The 19,725-nt window shown below is 43.4% G+C and overlaps 1 protein-coding gene across 2 annotated transcripts in view; it reads right to left on the minus strand.

Moving 5' to 3' along the window:
* lrig1 (leucine-rich repeats and immunoglobulin-like domains 1) overlaps nucleotides 1-19,378 on the minus strand; it is a 44,939-nt gene extending 25,561 nt beyond the window's left edge. The window contains exons 1-3 of one of the 2 annotated variants that reach the window (XM_047149560.2): nucleotides 18,121-19,378; nucleotides 1,752-1,823; nucleotides 335-409 (exon numbers count right to left, since the gene is read on the minus strand). In XM_047149560.2, the coding sequence (XP_047005516.2) occupies nucleotides 335-409; nucleotides 1,752-1,823; nucleotides 18,121-18,323 (350 nt within the window). In that variant the 5' untranslated portion in view covers nucleotides 18,324-19,378. Of the gene's footprint in view, nucleotides 1-334; nucleotides 410-1,751; nucleotides 1,824-4,086; nucleotides 9,828-18,120 lie in introns of those variants that run through there. The other variant, XM_053673901.1, reaches the window with a different exon arrangement.
* Between the last annotated feature and the right edge of the window lie 347 nt (nucleotides 19,379-19,725).

A 19,725-nucleotide genomic window follows, 5' to 3' on the forward strand; every position in this document is an offset into this window, starting at 1 on the left:
ATGAGTCGTTCCCGTGGAAACGATAACTTATCAGGACAGAACGAGAGCGCCCGTGTACACCTCGTGACCGGTCGGAATAAACAAACCCCGCTGTACGGACAACGCCACTTTTCTCCGGGTGCGAAAGAATATATATTTCTGGACGGTTTAATCACGACGCGAAACGGACGCCGCGGACACGACGAGATTTGTACGGATTGTTAGCGCCGATCAGGTTCCGCCTCGTCGATATCCTGTGCGCTGTGCAACTCTTCTATAAGGGACAGATCTTTAAGAGTGGCTGGAAGCTGGAGCTCGAGTGTGCGAGAACACGAGCTCGGAGGTGTTCGCTTACAGATGGATTGTGACGATGGCCGGCGAGGCGCTGCCAAACTCGGGGATTGATGTCAGCTCATTGTGGTCCAGTCTCCTGAGGGGTCAAACACAAGAAGACGGTTTAATTACACGTCGAAGCGAAGGCCAAGGCGTTTTATCAGAGGCGCACAGAGAGCAGAAATCAATGTGTATAATTGGGTCTAAACAGGGAAGCAAAGGACGAAACAATTCACCGTGTACGCGTGAATACGACGATGTGAGGATGGTACTGAAGGAAGAGCGGAAGAGCGGAAGAGCGCTCTGGCCGGTCGCCAGCTGTAGCCCCTCTCCGTATAAAATATTTACAGGGCAGGTTAGTGAGTGGTGTCGGGTGATGATGGAAAGTCCTTATTATAGCAAACCTCCTCTTCACTCCCAATTCCCCCCGCTTTGAGAACAATAGCCTCCGACAAAAAGCCTTAAGTGCCCAATAAAGCTGACTGACAGTTGGGCTATGAAATCATTAACTACTGCACTGTAATTGACACGTGCGATTAAACTCGTCACTGCCGTTTCTCCGGAGCGTCTCTCGTCCTCGCCGATGCGCGAGAGGGTAGATCAGTCTGAGAATGCGTTTATTTTGAAATCGCGTCACGACCTTTTAACTACAGCCGAGAGTACGAGATTACGTCGATTACGTCATTTGCGGCGACAGTCGACGAGGTGTGTGGAAGAGGGCAGATGGCGCTTTCGTCCGAGTGCCTCCGAGAGGCACGTGCTTTAACCTTTAACCTACCCAGTTTGTAGGTGTACCAGAATAATACTGACCAGATTGTGGAGGGAAATGGGAGGGAAATTTATTCATTAAAATTGTATCAATATCCACCAATCCATTTTCCACACAGGGTCGCGGGGAGCCTATCCCAGGGAAGTCGGGGCGCAAGGCGGGGGACGTCCTGGACGGGGTGCCAACCCATCGCAGGACACAATCGGACACGACGGACGATTCAGAGATGCCGATCGGCCTACGATGCACGTCTTTGGACTAGGGGAGGAAACCGGAGTATCCGGAGGAAACCCCTGAAGCGCCGGGAGAACACGCAAACTACGCGCACGCAGGGCGGAGACGAGGATCGAACCCGCAACCCTAGAGGTGCGAGGCTAACTCGTTCTTCTTCTACCTCTTCTTCTTATTATTATTATTAAGCTCCTATACTGTAGATATTACCTATTTGAATAATGACTGTCAATCACGATAAATATTTAAATTCACGTGAATAAAAAGTGAGAAGAATCACACTCTCAATTTGCTTTTAGTTATCTGCTCCAAAAAATTCGTTGTGTGTGTAAAGTGTCTGATTTCACGCCGGAGTTGGACAAATCTTGGCCTGGATGGATGTCACGTTACGGTCGACGGTTCCACAGAGACGTCTCCGAAGACGCAGATTTCTACTCACACTTCTTTAAGGTTGGGCAGATTAGAGAGGATGTCCGTATCGACTGCCGTCAGCATGTTGTGGCTCAGGTTTCTGAAACAGAGAGAGAGAGGTGGGGAGGGGGGGCGGGGGTTAGGGTTTGGATAATACTGATCAATACCGAGTACCTACGTAGCAGTTTCACCGTTAGTGTGTAACATTCTCTTGGCACGACCGAACTGAACTTCTCTCCCTAGCAAATTCTGATCACTTCTCCCCCAGCCACAGTCTTTTAATATCAGTGAGACAGACAAACGCAGCGCCAGGAACACAGACGCTTGATAAATCACTCGGCTCGCGGCCTCGACAAAACTCCACCATTTATAATCGTTTCAATCTCAACATCTTTCCTCGTTTTTTTTTGTTGTTGTTGTTGTTGTCGTTCTGGAAAAATCATCAGATAGAGTCTGGCAGTGGCCCGAGCCTCCAACTATTCCTGCTGAAACTTTGAGATTGATTACAGTGCGACGCCAGGCCCGCCCCTTAACTACTGCAGAATTACGCCGAGACTCAGTGCCGGATGCACGGAACCAGACTTGACTGTTTGTGCGAGAGAGCCCGAGGATGAAGAACGTGATCAATACAAACGACAGAGCTGAACATTTATACGTGCGAAGCCTTTTAATAATAATCAGAACCTTTACAGATGTATCCATCAGATTCGATCGAACCTGCAACCTTCACGCGGACGCTAATTTCCGTCGTAGCCGAGGACTAGCTGCTTAGCAAGAGCTAGCGATGTAGCAGTAGGTGTTATTAGAACTAGACACACAGTACGCTCTGACACTGGACTACCGAACGTGTTTGTTATTATACAGGAACGTTCGGCTAAATACGAAGACCGAACGCTGTAAGAGTTAGAAACCACTCAGGAGAAGATTTAAAAGATTAACATCTCGCTAACTTGTCAAGCTAGCGCCCTTCACGTCTTAACCAGGGTGATGTTTTCTTATCGGGGCTTCTCTCTGAATCTCGTTTTCAATCGCGACGCGCTGAGGAAAGACAGGTTTGAAGGAGTATTTGTTTGAATCTGTGAGTGAGTCAGAATGCAGAGTTGCGCGCGTCTTTTAGCGAGGCTGCTCTGCTAAGACGGCGAAACACTGGCTGGGAGTCGAGACGTTTTCGGACTCTGCACACACACACACACACACGGCTGAGGGAAATGTGATTAAATAAATAAATACATTTTCTTCAGAAAATAAGATAAATAAACAGACCGATAAACCTAGCAAGACAGTGTTAGCATGAATCTGAATGGGGAAGGGCGTCAGCTGAGAAGGTAAGAAAGCAGAGGCTTCTGCTTTGTGTGTGTGTGTGTGTGGAGATAATATCAGAGTACAGCGTGCCCCTGAGGCAGCACTTTGACAAGGCATCACGCGTTTGACCCTCCTGCTGCCATTGTGCGCCGCCGTGCTAAACTGCCATCCGTGATACCGAAAGCAATTACCTAATCACGCTAAAGCAAAGTGAAAAATTACGGGGGGGGGATGAGGAGGGAAAAAAAGGAAAAGTCGGACACGGCTAATCTGCGACAGGGATCGGCGCAAATGTAGGACAAGCCCCACGCTGCTAAAAGCAGCCATAATGAAGGCCGGGCAGAGGGAGCCTTCGTCGAACGTAGCGCTCAAAGAGCCTCTGTTCTGGAGCAACGAGCGACTCGTGGGTGTCAGATATCGGCCATTTCAGAAAGAGAGCCATAAGAGAGGCCGAGGAAGCTGATTTAGTGCAGAAGGCCGTCTGGTTAACCAAGAGTGTCAAGCCTTTTGTGGACAGTTTATTACTTTTTAAACACAGACGTCAGACTGGGCTTTATAGTAAATCTTAGTGCGCTGGATTTATGGGACAGATAACCCCAAGCAGGATCTCGGCAGCCCTTTAATAACTTTCTTTTTCTTTTCTTTTACTTTTATGTAGTTTTGTAAATCTCAGACAAATCCTAGACAGTACAGCCAGTAGACGGCTAGTCGAGCGACGCCGGCCGTACCGCCGTCTGCGAAGAGAAATAAAATCGCGGGTTCCTCCGGTATCGTAGGAATTGCGTCTTGTGCCAGAAGTACTGCAGGAAACGTTTTTACGAAACGGACCGAAAATATACAACGAGGGGGGAGAAAAGAAAGACGCTCGAAAACTCGACATGGCCGTCAAATAAACAGCGTCGTTTGTTTCCCGAGCTTCGTTTTTCCGCTAATCACGGTTTACGAATCGTAAACCCGCTAGAGTTTTCGTTTACGCTCTCAAACTTTTCGTTTACGCTACGCAAGTTTATGTTCTTGGTGGCTTAGTGGTCAGTATGTGGGTTGGGGGTTCGAGTCCACACCTCCAGGGTTGGGGGTCCGAGTCCACACCTCCAGGGTTGGGGGTCCGAGTCCACACCTCCAGGGTTGGGGGTCCGAGTCCACACCTCCAGGGTTGGGGGTTCGAGTCCACACCTCCAGGGTTGGGGGTCCAAGTCCACACCTCCAGGGTTGGGGGCTCGAGTCCCGCAGTGGCCCTGAACTTTACCTCCCAGACCCGCCTCTCCAATTTTTTCACATAAGTTTAAATTTGCAACGTGGATGGAAACGCCGCTATTGTCAACATTGGAAAATTACTGTGGTTTAAGAGGGACTTTTGAATGACTGTGGTTGAGATGAAACTTTCTGGCGCATCCTATTATTGGAAAATCATCAACTTTACCTCTGTAACAGTAGCTCTGCTGATTATTTCCCTATAAACATCACGTTTATTTCTTAGTGTAACGCCAGTGGAACCAACCGAGACGTCTTCATGATAACAATATTATATCATGTCACCCATTCCTAGTGCTTGGCTCCATGAAGGAGCTTGTTTAGTCGACGGTCTGAACGCCTAAATCCAGAACAAATGACTGAAAGTAATCCACGGACGCCAGTAAAGTCCGTACATACCGAATGTACGTTGAGAAATATGTGAATCAGTTACCGGTAAAAACACGTTCACGACAAAGTTTTACTTGTCGAGTTTACCAGAGTTCGCCGCGGCCAGGCTTCCGTCTCAGCAACCGTACTCGCTGGTGGTTTACAACTTCAAAGGCCACGTGCTCAAGGAGGAAAGGAATCGAGTGTTTATATAACTTTGATTTGATCCGCCCCGGTCGCCCTGCTTTGTCTCGCCCGCTTTATCTTATCTGATGACGTTAACTTTCACACCTACCGCTTAACCCCGAGGTCGTAACTCAAACGGCTGTCACAATCGCTGCTGGTGTGTAGGCTGAGCAAAACACTCCCCTTTTCCCAGCCGCTTCCCTGTAGAATCCGCGGGGCCGTGAGGGCTCCGTGTGTCCGTCTGTTCCCCGAGGAGACGGTCTTACCGAGTGCAACTTGTAGAAACCGAGGAGCTGACTGTATCTCAGGTCTAACAAGAATGACCAAGATCTCTTCATCATCGCACACCAATTTCTATGATTGCCATCTCTGGCTGAAGCCATTCAATGGTGAATGCAGCCAGCAAGGTTTAGCGCAGTGGAGTGGACTGAGTGCAAGTGGAGCAGATTGGTGGGAATCAAGTTCAAGGGCTCAATCTCGAGACGTTTGGCGTCACCAAACGAGACGAACGGCCGAACGGATGACGAAGAAAGCCTTTCTCGAGCGCTCCTTGATGAATGGGGAAAGGATTTTTAGCACGCTAAGTCTTTTCCAAAAAAGACAAATCCTTCTTGTTCCTTCAGGTTCCACAGAAAAAAAATCATCCCCCAAAATGGACAAGCTGAAGATTTCTTTTTATTTCATTTCATTTTATTTATTTTTGACCAGAGTACCTCGTAGACTTCAACCATGGACCCTGAACACGTCTTTTGGATAGTCCTACACATTAAATACACGCAGTATTATTCAAATCCGCTGCACGTACTACTTCGACGTCCCTCGCCTTTCGAACGATTGGCTTTTGTGCCAGGTTATTGACGTTCGTTTTGACCTCTGCTTTATCTGAAAGGAAGTTTTCAGTTGGCTCCTTGGCTCACGGAACGTACGAAGGGGTCGAATGGCGAAACCGTAGCGGTTGGTACCTCTGCATTTCGGGAGCTATGGAGCTGCTAGGATAAGTACGGAGTATGAGGCTGTGCAACAAGCATTAAACGCCGCAGTAAAATCGACCGGTCGTTGTCCGATAGATACGAGAAGACAAGTTGTTTAATAAAATGCCGTGGGCGTCGAACATGTTCGAACAGAAATCTCAAGGATGTGCGAGCGAAGGCTCTGATTGAAGTAATCAGTCAGACTTGGAATCAGACGCAACGTCGCATTCGGGTTTCCGTCAGCCTCGGGGTGAAGCATTTACAACGGACCAATTCTTTACTTGTTACTCTAAATAAGGAGCTTTTCTCGTGAAACGAGATCGCATACGCGTACACGGTACGCACGACACGGGTCCTATAAGGGCTTTGATCAGTCATCCATTTTTACAATTAGCAGAAGAAATTAGCCAGCTAATGAATCGGCCTCGCTTCCTTCCCTTCTTTTAACAAATGACTTCCTTTGCCAGGAAATGACCGAGCAAGATGTCATTTGTTTTAAAGAGTCGAACTTATTTGGACGGGCAAGGTGGCTAGACCCCAAATACGAAAACAAAATCGATTTATACACCAAAATTAATCGTATCTGACCGCCGAGCAGTTCTACGGCACGTTCACCGCCATGTCTGTTCCGATATCCCATAAAAATGTCTAGGATCGGTTTTTCTTTTTTTAATTAAAAAACCGTGAAGCTGAGCTGCAGAAACGGCAACAGGATTCGTAGCGTGGTGGGGATATAGTGCTCCTTATCAGGCCATCTTTATGGCCGACACGCCGGGCACGCACTTTGCTCCTGACAAGTGTGAAGTGATGGCTGTGACGGGCCTTTATGACGCAGATGGTAGACAGAGGAGCGATTTAACGCGTCCCCTTTCAGACGGCTATAAACCGGTCAAAGAATAACCCGGGTCAGAGAGAAAGACAAAACCAGAGAAGACGTTTTGCCTCCGTCTCTCTCTGCATCACTTTCTCTCGTCGCTTTCCTGTCATAAAGAGGTTTATAGCTCGGCAACAGGGCTGATAGGGAATCCAGGGGCTTTCTCTCTCAGACCAAAACACTGCTGAGAGGTACGGCGGAACGGATAAAAGCGTCCGCTAAAAACGTCGACGTATAAAACCTCGCACGGGCCTTCAGGACGATTTCCAAAGTCTGCGCTCTAACGAGGAGTTGATTACCAGCTGATTAACGTGGACTCCGTTCTTTCCGCTTTGTTGTTGTATGTGAACCTGAGGAAAAATCACATCTTGGGCCCATGTGCACAAACGCTGAATAAACGAAAGGAGCCAAACGCACATGCTGCAACGGGCGAAGGGTCTGCTCTCGCCCGGGGCACGGAACGATCCGGAGCCGCGCAGACGCCAGCCGAGAGTCTGACACAACGCGCATATACACATAGAAAGAGAAAGAGATTAGGCTCGATTACATTTGCGCGTTTTTTTTTTTTTTTTTTTCCTTTTGTAAAAATTGGTCATCGTTTTTATGGCGTGTACGTGAAGACGGCATCCAGGATTTATTGCAGAAGATAATAAATACAGCTGTGCGGGGAAGAATGAGTGATCGTTAGACATCATGGATAAGTTTATTATGCTTGCGTAGGGAGAAGAAGAAAAAAAAAAAAAAAGAAGTCGTTATTACAGTGCCAATTTAGCAGGGGGATCGTAAGGCACGTGATTTTGTGAATGTTATGCAAGGATCTGATCTGCTTAGATAGAGCCAAGAACTGTAAGAAAGACATACTTCCGCAGTCGCGGGCTGGAGGGGGGGTGAAGGAAGGGGTTGGTGAAGAGACAGGACACTGTTACGCAAGTGTGTGCTTGCAGAGGATCGTGGGTCCATCTTTAAGTCATTAGTGCCGGTTAAACAATAGCAACGTTTCCTTCCGATCCAAGAATTTGACTTGTGCGAAAAATTGGAACGTCGTATAAAACATTCGCGGATAAAGCACCGTTTCTATCCCGTGTGTTCAGAGCAAAATCACCACTTCTGAGGAATCCGGCGAATCTCGCTCTCCGCGGTTTTTTTTTTATTCCTGAGGTAAAGTCGAGGAATTTATTTATTCGGTAGATGTGTTTCCACCGTAGTTTATGCGTGTCTTCTTATCGAATAAAAAAAAAAGAAAAGCCTCAAATTGAGTTGTTTTTTTTTTTCAATACGTTGATTTTATTCGCGGTTTAAGTCCAGTGTTGTTTTTTTTTTTTTTTTGCATGTGGATGGAAACATAGCTACTGTAGCTATGTTTTTTTTTTGTTGTTTTTTTTTTAAATAATCGAAAATTCTTCTGATAAGAAGTTATGAGGTGCGTACTCCTCCATCACAGTCGATGACTAACTCATGGGCGTTTCGATAACACAGCGTACCCTACGGATAATTATACAATATATACGTTGTTACATAACACGTTGTTCTGCGCGTTAATCGCGCTTTAATAATGACCGCCGCAGACGTCGAGTTCGTTTAATTGCGTTTTATCGGCTACCTGCCGCTATGGTGAGAAACAAGATTAACCAATCAGGATCAGGCGTTTTTTTTTTTCTTCTTTTTTTCCAGCTAGCTACACTCTGAGCGCTGGGATAACGAGATGGCAAATTCTGGAAGTCCTGGAAGTTCGATAGCGGAGAAACAGAAGGTTGGAGCTTGTTTTACGTGATGAAACGTTATTTCCTCGTGTTACTAGCATCTTATTTGAATCCTTTTCCTAGTAACGTTAAAAAAAAAACAACAACAAAAAAAAAACAATCTCCAATAGCAATGATATCACTTACAATGATTTTCAAACAATATGGACAAAATATCAAGAGAATAAATCTATTATTCCCCCACATGCAAGTCATAAGTTCTCCTACGCAGGAAGATTTGTCAGGTTGTGATTTTCAATTACAGGACTACGCATGCTGGGGGTGTTCCTCAAGGCCCTATGCTCTCCGACTCTCGTTTTTTGTTTTGTTTTTTCACCCCTCCCCACCCCCCTCTTCTTTCTCCCCCTAATGTCTTTTCCAGATCTCCAAACTCTTACCAGATGTACAGAATTCACAGATGATTCATCCATCAAGTTCACTTTATAGACATTCTCTTAAAACAAAGGAGGTGGCGGCCGATATGAGGGCGCTCCGACACGGTACGTCTTAGAAGGAAACCTGCCTCGATTCCAAAATGAATCGCTTTTTTTCTAAGGTCTAGAGCACTCATTGGTTCAGGAAGCAAAATGTCATTCGACTATAATCTTAGGTATTGGGTCAGTTTTAGATGTCAGAACAAGCTCGTCTCGAATCAGTTCTACGCGTATTTGTTCGGCGCTGTTTGTCGTCTTGGTTTGACGCTTTCACCTTTCTCGGTCCATATTCACGTACATTTGATTTGTGCGGGTTGGAAACGACGACGACGACGACGAGAGTCTAGGCGATAAATCGGCCTGTCACGACCTGGCTTCCAGATGAGTGTCCTTGAAAACATGCGAGGCGAGCTGCGTGCGCCGAGTCCCTAGAACGCAGGAGGCTGTTAATGTGAGTGCCAGGCAAGCCAAGCTAAACACAGCCAGGCCCTCAGCTAGCTCCGATAACGCAAACATGCACACGTTCACATGCTCTCTCTCTCTCTCACACACACACACAGACAGCTCCAGGCCATGGCGTACACCTGGAGCAAACCGTTTCGGGTTTCAACTTTCTCGGCACATTTTCTCCCTACGTGTCTGGATGGCGAGTTTGTGTCACAACCTATGATCCGTTTTTATCCGGCTTTATCGATAGAGCATGCAAATGAAATTACAGCCGTGTACAGAAACACATCAGCGACTCTTGGGTATTTGAATAAACAACAAAAACAAAACGGATGCACGTCACAAGCTGCTAATGGACCGACGACTGACTTCTCGGCACTGACCTGCAAACGCTCAGGACAGCGACACGCTCTTTCGAATCCTAAATAGGAATCGAGGCCGCCGACATTCCTTCCCCATACACGCACCGACCGCTAGACTGCTTACCGACACTTCTAACAAGCAAAGAACACCCTACACCCTACAAATGCAAATCGGAGAAGATCGCTACCCCCCCCACCCGCCCCCCTTCTGCTTGCAAAAACCACAGAGCATGCTATTCTGGGTCAGGGGTCATGACCCTGTAGGCAGCATGGGAGGGCTGACTGGGGGAGCCAAAGACTGAAGCTCTATTCTTACGAGCCTGAGGGCGTGTATGAGTCACACCAAGCTCGATTAGCATACCGTCCTTTTATCCACGTGCAGTGGGAAACTGGGAAAATGGCCACTTGTTTTAGACCCACAAAAACACCTAGGCGGAACGATGGCGTTTTAACGACCGAAAGGATTACAGGGTGGGATTTCCATCCGACTGTTGGGTTTATTTATTAAATGGTAGTGCCAGGATATTGGCGAAAGTCATTCTGTTGGCTGAGGTGGGAAAATTGGCAAGGTTTACACTGTACGATTTGTGCACAGAGTATCCTTTGGACGTGAATTAATATCGGTGGTTCTTAGAGAAGCCACCATTAGGAGGATGAAATATGAAGGACGACGCGAAACTGGCAGAGAAGCTACCAAATAGCGATGGTGTAACCAAACCGTGGCGATGGACAGAAAAAAAAAATACCCTTATTACCTTTAGCACGCTTCGAAGAACGTTCGTTTGTTCGTGCGAACCCATGTCCTGCTTGGCGCTGATTGATTCTGAAATCACAGGGATATTGCAAGAAGGTCTTGATCGGAAAATTTGACAGATTTCACCGAGATCATCCCGTGCGGTCTAAAAACCCGACACCGGGAGGTTTTTTTAAAATCGACGAAGACACGTTACGATGACGCGTTTGGCTACCGATTGACCGCGGACGCCATTCCGTCGCCGCTTTTCCGATTATTTACCATGACGGCGCTCGACGGAATCTCTCGGCCGTCCCGAACGACAGGAGAGACCGTGTTTCCCTATAAAATAGGGATGAAACAAAACGCATCAGGAAGAATAGAATCCTGTGATTGGAGCTCAAAACCTTGTGACCTTTAAACACTACCAGACATCATTAAGATCTGACAACCTCCAACCAAAAATATCTTCACGCTAGCGCAAATGATCGACGTAAACGATCTCCATAAACGGCCTCAATTGCAATTACGGCCTGGTCCGAGCTCCGGGTGAAACTAAACGTGGTCTATTCTTTCCCAGCAGACACTGGGAAAGTGTCTTCAGTTTTCCCTGAAGAACAAGAAAACTATTTAGACAACTGGAACATATCAGAGCTTCGTTTTTTTTTTTTTCCTTTGTGATCGATGCAGCGTGGACGAACACCCGAAGGACACCTCGGGATTACTTCTCTGGCTGAAATGACCGTGTATCCATGCGCCAGCTAGGTATCCTCTTGCAAGGACTGGTACACATTTACTTCCTCACGCCCAAGTTCCACGACCATCACGTCTCTAGTGTCGGCCAAATTCCTCCGGTTTAAATTCCTCACCTTGAAGATCTTGTAAAGTCGGGTAGTCGTCATGTAGTCACGTGACCATTACCTTTCTACTAGGCGATTTTGTTTAGCCGCGAAATGCTACGGATTAACCCCGTCCCACCTGCTCTGAGTGGAAGGACGTCCTCAGTCAGGTGTGATTCCTGCATAGCATCAGGAACTCATCAACTTATTAGGGGTGTAAAGCACTGCTACTCTGTATATGTTTAGTGCTCCAAATATTCCTGTATGTGTCTGGATTTAAATCTGAAGTGGGCGTGGCCTAAACCGGAACCCACAGGAGTGTAAATGTCAGCATGGTGGCTGAGTTCTGGCTCTGACAGCTGCTCGACCTCTGCTACATCACTCAAGTTCATAATTATCGTATCTCTATTAGTTTAGACCGGTGGTCACCAGCCCTCTTCCTTGAGCTTCCTGCAAGTTTCATCTCCAACCAAAATCTAACCTGTCTTAGTGGATCAAGAACTTCTTAAATCAATGAGTAGATGGTCAGGTGGGCACGATTATGGTTGAAGCTAAGTTCTTTAGCTTCAACCGTAATCGTCCCCACCTGACCATCTAATAAAGCAATGATTAGATGGTCAGGTGGGCACGATTATGGTTGAAGCTAAAGAAGGAGGTAGGAACTGTTATGTCCAGGAACAGGGTTGGTGACCGCTGGTTTGTATACTGTATTCGTATTCAGTTACATCCCTCGACGTTATGGAAGCAGGATCGATCCGTAAGCAGTTCTCCGCATAAATATTCACTTGTGAGTGCATAAAATGTTGGGAGAGCTCTAAGAACCTGGGTTGGAGTTCTGAGTGGTTCACACTGGGTTTTGCAAGTCTGTTCCTGAGAAGGTCTTATTCAACTTCGCTCAAGGATGTGACCTAACAATGAAGCAGTTTCCTTCACTCAGCACTCAACGCACCTAAACAGCTTTATCAGGTTTTCGTGATTCAGATCCAGTCATCCCTGACACGCGTTGGCAAAAATATCACCCGACACTCCTAGCGTCGATGTAAAAACGTCTTGTCATTCAAGCAGTGTGTTTAAATTGCTTGCAGTATCTAGTTCTTTAACAACGCCTACGCCTATCCTTTGTCAATAAAATCTCTACAATATATAAAAGAAAGAGAAGTCAAGATTATACTGATATTATATTAAGATAATTATACAGTATAACCAGTTATCACTGTTTACAACATAATTATCATTGAATTTGTAGGAATGGTGTGAATCTTTGAGCTTACGGTGAAGCAGTGATTCACTGATTTTTTTATTTGAGTGATTCAGTTGTTTCCATTTTTGATTCCAATGGTTTTTATTTGATACAAGCGTTTGAAAGAAATATTATGCACATAACGTGTTAAAATATTCCCAAAAAGCTTGTGCTACCCATCCATTTTCTATACCGCTTATCCTTCAAGGTCGCGGAGAACCTGGAGCCTATCCCAGGAGGCATGGGGCACAAGGTGGGGTACACCCTGGACGGGGTGCCAATCCATCGCAGGGCACAATCACATACACACTCACACACCCATTCATACACTACGGACACTTTGGACACGCCAATCAGTCTACCATGCATGTCTTTGGACTGGGGGATGAAACCCAACATCCTATCCCTTGATACGGACCCAGACTTGCGTGCGTTATACGAGGCGATAACGAGAAGCCTCAAAAGGTCAGCTCCTCCTTCAAACTGTTTATGATAACCATCTAAGATTCCTTTCTGGCGTGTCTACTGACAATGCGTTCTCTCTGATATCTGCCGTCAAAAAGAAAGCCATCTTGGGCCAAACACGTCTAGGTGTTGCACAGTTAATACAAACTAGTAAAGCCCTTCCCTTTGAAAACACAACAGTCACGGCTAATGGAGAGAAGAAGAAGAAAAAAACCTCGACCGTAAAAGCTGATAAGGACACGATGTATTGTTCTGGCTTGAGGATCATGTGATTTTAAAGAATAACACTGAAGGTGAGGGTGAGGAGACGGACGTAAAACAATAGAGTGGAAACAAGAAAGCGATCGCCCGACGACCTTCTGGAACTCGGTTTCTTTTATAAAGCCGTCCAGTTGTTGTTTGTTCCATACGAGACGACCGACTAATGCCAAATAACGTTTTATTGCCCCCACTGATGGAGTCTTGGTGTTCATGGATCGAAATCGTTCATCACGGCTCAAAACGATTTCTATATGTCGGGGTGCCAACATTTAAGAGCGTCCCATTTTGCTCGCGATGATTATCACGATCGTCCAGGGCTGACCACAAGCTTGTATATTTTCTACAGTATTTATTAATGACCCTATCATTTATTACAGAACGACATGTCATTTTTATCCGTTTATAGTTACATGTAATGTCGTGGGACGTCCTTGAAACAGGTCAGTTCTTTTCATCGCTTACGTTACAGCAGCTCTACACAGTCGGTACTCTCGTCAGCCTTTCTTTTGGTCTCTTTCTTGACGCTCATAAGAACGAAAAGCAGCTTGTCACGTTACTGAGAAACCCCCGAGCGTGAATTTGTCCGTCCTGAAGACTGTACAACCAGGGGGCGGGGCTTTCTCTCGTATTGTTACAAAGTACCGAAACGTGTACAGAAAGCGTCACCATATCGACAATTACACACGTTTTATTCATCTGTTTATGCGGACGCGCGCACTATTCAAGTACTGACAGAGCTGCTGTTTATAGAAAATCCATCTACACCTCGTGGCCAATCGGCACTCTGGTATTTACTCCGATATAAACTTAATGAGTCTGTACTTCATTCTGCCTGATGTAGATTCCTAACCAAATCCACACCTAGAGCGATTCAGGCATACCTGACAGGTATTTGATACTCTCATTACTCTATTATTACTCTCTATTACGGCACTCAGCATGTGCTGTCGGGTATCACGATAACAATTTGCCTCAGTAATTAAAACGCCCGAGCGTTGTTTGGTCGCTCTTAATCCAGCTATTGTGTTTGCTAGTTACTCAATCTGTTCTTCCTGCAACCGGCTCACACTTTCTGGTCCAAATGGTGCAAACGCAGATTCTGGATCAGCTCGGCCAATACACGACATTCGATCTGCACTTATGATTTATTTATTTATTTATTTTGGGGGGGGGGACACACACACAATACGTCTAGGCACTCTGTAATTTGCGATTAGCACGTACGCGAAGGACGCAGACCACAGAGTTGGCTAATTTTAGTACGAATCAAAGTGTGCGAGCAGTTTATCTCAGAAAATGATCAAAGGAAACAGGTTTTTCACAACATTAAGAGAGGTGTGGTGTGTACAGCTAATGGGATCCATCTAGTTAGGAGTGAGCGATATGGTTAAAATATATATATATATATATATATATATATATCACCATACTTATAGATATTTCTTTACCAGTGCACTCAGAAGTTTTGTATTAATGTCCGTCCACCTTGTTTATACTTCAACCTCATCATCCTGAGCTCTACCTCAAATATATATTTGGTTTTACACATCTATCTACAGACATGTAGGTTTTCTGAACGTGAATAAACTTTCATTACACAATGACGACTTCTCTACACTGCGATGATCACCAACCGTAGGCCTGGGAGCTCACGCCAGCTCTGAAACGGAAGGTGACCCGTCTACGTATCACCCAAAAAGGCCCCGCGTTCTCTCCACAGACCAAGTTCCAAAAGCGGAGTGGGTGATAAGATGTGATTCGGTTGTTATCACTGTATACGTTCGGATATGGTAAGTCTAATCAGGCCTACGACGAAAGGTTTTATCAGTCTCATTTCGTCGCTTTCTTTAGTCAGCGTATTCTTATTTAATTTGTCTGGTATTACATTTCTAAAGGTGAACTTGTATTTTGTCACGTTATCTGTAGCATGGTGATTAATACTCACTGCAAAAGGAGTCCGTACTTCTGTTCGCTACAAGACCAAGAATATTATATATTATATCTGTATGTATGCGTTATATAGTATATTATGTTGTTATTACATAGTATAGTATGTTGCCATTATTCTGCACATCTTTGGTTAAAATAACATGAAATGTTATCAGTAAATCGATACATTATATATATATATATATATATATATACAGTGATATGCTGTCGTAGTTTGATGCCTTGTTAGCGAAACTGAATGTTGTGATACCTACATGTTGTGCGATATACGTGTCATAAGTAAGTATCGTGATTTTCTGTGCGATATTGGTATAAGTAAGTATCGTGATATTTTTGTGCCCTATAGGTATCATAAGTAAGTATTGTAATATTTTTGTGCGATATTAATATCATAAGTAAGTATCGTGATATTTTTGTGCGGTATTGATATCATAAGTATCGTGATATTTTTGTGCGGTATTGATATCATAAGTAAGTATCGGGATATTTTTGTGCGGTATTAATATCATAAGTAAGTATCATGATATTTTTGTGCGGTATTAATATCATAAGTAAGTATCGTGATATTTTTGTGCGGTATTAATATCATAAGTAAGTATCGTGATATTTTTGTGCGGTATTGATATCATAAGTAAGTATCGTGATATTTTTGTGCCCTATAGGTATCATAAGTAAGTATTGTAATATTTTTGTGCGGTATTAATATCATAAGTATCGTGATATTTTTGTGCGGTATTGATATCATAAGTAAGTATCGTGATATTTTTGTGCGGTATTAATATCATAAGTAAGTATCATGATATTTTTGTGCCCTATAGGTATCATAAGTAAGTATTGTAATATTTTTATGCGGTATTAATATCATAAGTATCATGATATTTTTGTGCGGTATTGATATAAGTAAGTATCGTGATATTTTTGGGCGGTATTAATATCATAAGTAAGTATCGGGATATTTTTGTGCGATATTAATATCAGTAAGTATCGTGATTTTTTGTGCGGTATTAATATCATAAGTAAGTATCGTGATATTTTTGTGCCCTATAGGTATCATAAGTAAGTATTGTAATATTTTTGTGCGGTATTAATATCATAAGTATCGTGATATTTTTGTGCGGTATTGATATCATAAGTAAGTATCGTGATATTTTTGGGCGGTATTAATATCATAAGTAAGTATCGTGATATTTTTGGGCGGTATTAATATCATAAGTAAGTATCGTGATATTTTTGTGCGGTATTGATATCATAAGTAAGTATCGTGATATTTTTGGGCGGTATTGATATCATAAGTAAGTATCGTGATATTTTTGGGCGGTATTAATATCATAAGTAAGTATCGGGATATTTTTGTGCGATATTAATATCAGTAAGTATCGTGATTTTTTGTGCGGTATTAATATCATAAGTAAGTATCGTGATATTTTTGTGCCCTATAGGTATCATAAGTAAGTATTGTAATATTTTTGTGCGGTATTAATATCATAAGTATCGTGATATTTTTGTGCGGTATTGATATCATAAGTAAGTATCGTGATATTTTTGGGCGGTATTAATATCATAAGTAAGTATCGTGATATTTTTGGGCGGTATTAATATCATAAGTAAGTATCGTGATATTTTTGGGCGGTATTAATATCATAAGTAAGTATCGTGATATTTTTGTGCGGTATTGATATCATAAGTAAGTATCGTGATATTTTTGGGCGGTATTAATATCATAAGTAAGTATCGTGATATTTTTGGGCGGTATTAATATCATAAGTAAGTATCATGATATTTTTGTGCGGTATTGATATCATAAGTAAGTATCGTGATATTTTTGTGCGATATTAATATCATCAGTAAGTATCGGGATATTTTTGTGCGATATTAATATCAGTAAGTATCGTGATTTTTTGTGCGGTATTGATATCATAAATAAGTATTGTGATATTTTTGTGCGGTATAGATATAAGTATCATGATATTTTTGTTTGATATTGATATCATAAGTAAGTATCGTGGTATTTTTGTGCTGTATTGATATCATGAATAAGTATCGTGATATTTTTGTGCTGTATTGATATCATAAATAAGTATCGTGATATTTTTGTGCGATATTGATATCATAAATAAGCATCGTGATATTTTTGTGCGATATTGATATCATAAATAAGCATCGTGATATTTTTGTGCGATATTGATATCATAAATAAGCATCGTGATATTTTTGTTTGATATTGATATCATAAATAAGTATCGTGATATTTTTGTGCTGTATTGATATCATAAATAAGCATCGTGATATTTTTGTGCAATATTGATATCATAAATAAGCATCGTGATATTTTTGTGCGATATTGATATCATAAATAAGCATCGTGATATTTTTGTGCGGTATTGCTATCATAAATAAGCATCGTGATATTTTTGTGCGATATTGATATCATAAATAAGCATCGTGATATTTTTGTGCGGTATTGCTATCATAAATAAGCATCGTGATATTTTTGTGCGATATTGATATCATAAATAAGCATCGTGATATTTTTGTGCGATATTGATATCATAAATAAGCATCGTGATATTTTTGTGCGGTATTGCTATCATAAATAAGCATCGTGATATTTTTGTGCGATATTGATATCATAAATAAGTATCGTGATATTTTTGTGCGATATTGATATCATAAATAAGTATCGTGATATTTTTGTGCGGTATTGCTATCATAAATAAGTATCGTGATATTTTTGTGCGATGTAGGAATCATAAGTAGGTATTGTGATATTTTTGGTCATATCTCACTATTAATATTGTAATAAAATTTCATCATAACAACTTTTCCAGTCTTTTAGTAGAAGAGTGCGTTGGGGGGGGGGGGGGGGGGGGTAACGGGCCGCAGGTAACCGAGATTAACCGGATTAACCCTGTGTCTGATCTCTCAGATTGGAACTCGCTACAGATTGGCCAATTAGTAGTTAGGCGATACTTACAGATAGACGGTCCGATCCGGTAAATCTTTCGGAATCTCGGTTAATTTCCGGTGGCTGCAGTCGGCCGCGTCTAAAGTGCACGTGCAGTTTTGTGAACACGGCAAATCCGAGCTCGCGCCGCCGTGAGCGTGCGTGATGAACAGTTCCAGAGTGACGAGGGAATAAAAAACATAATATGAAATGTGTCCCAGGGCCGCCGCCATTTTGTATCCGCTTCTATCGGCGGATCAGTTCTGATCTAATCTCTCCACAGTTCCGACTCAGGTTTGTTTTGGTTTGTTATTTGTCCTCCATTGCGTCGTATGGATGCGGAAAAGGCATCATGAACATGTTGTGTGTGGTGTTATTTTATAGGAAGCAAAAAAAAAAAAAAAAGAAAGAAAGAAATGTTTGGGGTTTAAAAAAAAAAAACACACACACACACACACACACTGGTCCTAGTTTCACACCTTCAGGTCCGCGCACAAAGTTTAGTTCTCGTGTGTGTGTTTGTGTGTGTGTGTGTTTAAAGTCCTGAATCAAAAACTAACGTGAAATAAGAGTCAAACGTTAAAAGATTGTAACAAGACTTGAAAGTTTTTCGGTACCAAAGCCAAACTGGAGTCCAAAGCTGTTGTCCTTAAAAGGTTGAAAACGAGACGTGTGTGTGTGTGTGTGTAAATGTGTGCGCGCGCGCCGAGCGGTTGGATTGACTGTTTTGGATCCGATCCGGAGAGGGGGGAAATCGTTGTTAAAAAAAAAAAAGAGGTTTACAAAGATAAATCCCACAATCACAGAACGTCACAAGTGTTTACAGTGGAGAGAAATCCGGGTTATTTCGCTGTAATGTGTGTCCAAAAGAAAACTGGAAGAAATCTTGTCCTCGGACTCCATGGAGACATGTTTCAGTCTTCTGTCTTCACTGGACGATGAAACTACTTTATTCTCTCTCTCTCTCTCTCTCTTGTTTTGCAAATATGTTCAAAATAAACAACAACAACAACAACAACAGGAGCGTTTCGGTGTAAAAGCTGCTGTAACTTTCCAGGCTCTGCGACTGTACAAACCGGTGAAGCTTCGCATCTGATGGATCTTATCAAAATAAACCAAATCCCCGCGAACCGATTATTTAACGCGTCTCCTTTCACTCCTGATCCTAACGGTAGATCTGTCTCTCTCTCTCTTTTTCCTTCCCCTATCTGTCTTTACTTTCCCCCTTTTCTTTTTCACAGGACGCACTCACTCTCGCCCCACGTTGGAAGCCTGGGACTCGTCGAAGACCCGCCCATCTCCCCAACTGATTGGTCAAAGTAATGTAGCAGCAGCTGCCGTCGTGATCCCATTGGCTGCGCTTTACAGCTCGGCGGGTGAGAAAACAGTTGTCAGTCACGGCGCGTTAGCCCCGCCCAGCTTCGCCACCGAGGGTGTGAAACCGCCCCGCCCCCTTTCACTCTCAACCACAACTTAAAGTGGGAAGAAAAGAAAGTAAAGTGAAGTTTACTAACACGCTAAAATACCCAGCTCAGTGAGATAAGTGATATATACAGCAGCTGAGCTATGCCAAAATAAACTCAAGCAAAATAAGAACACAAGCTAAACAATAAATAAATATGTGCATGTATATAT

The sequence above is a fragment of the Ictalurus punctatus genome, chromosome 21 (genome assembly GCF_001660625.3).
Source record: "Ictalurus punctatus breed USDA103 chromosome 21, Coco_2.0, whole genome shotgun sequence".
Classification (NCBI taxonomy): domain Eukaryota; kingdom Metazoa; phylum Chordata; class Actinopteri; order Siluriformes; family Ictaluridae; genus Ictalurus; species Ictalurus punctatus.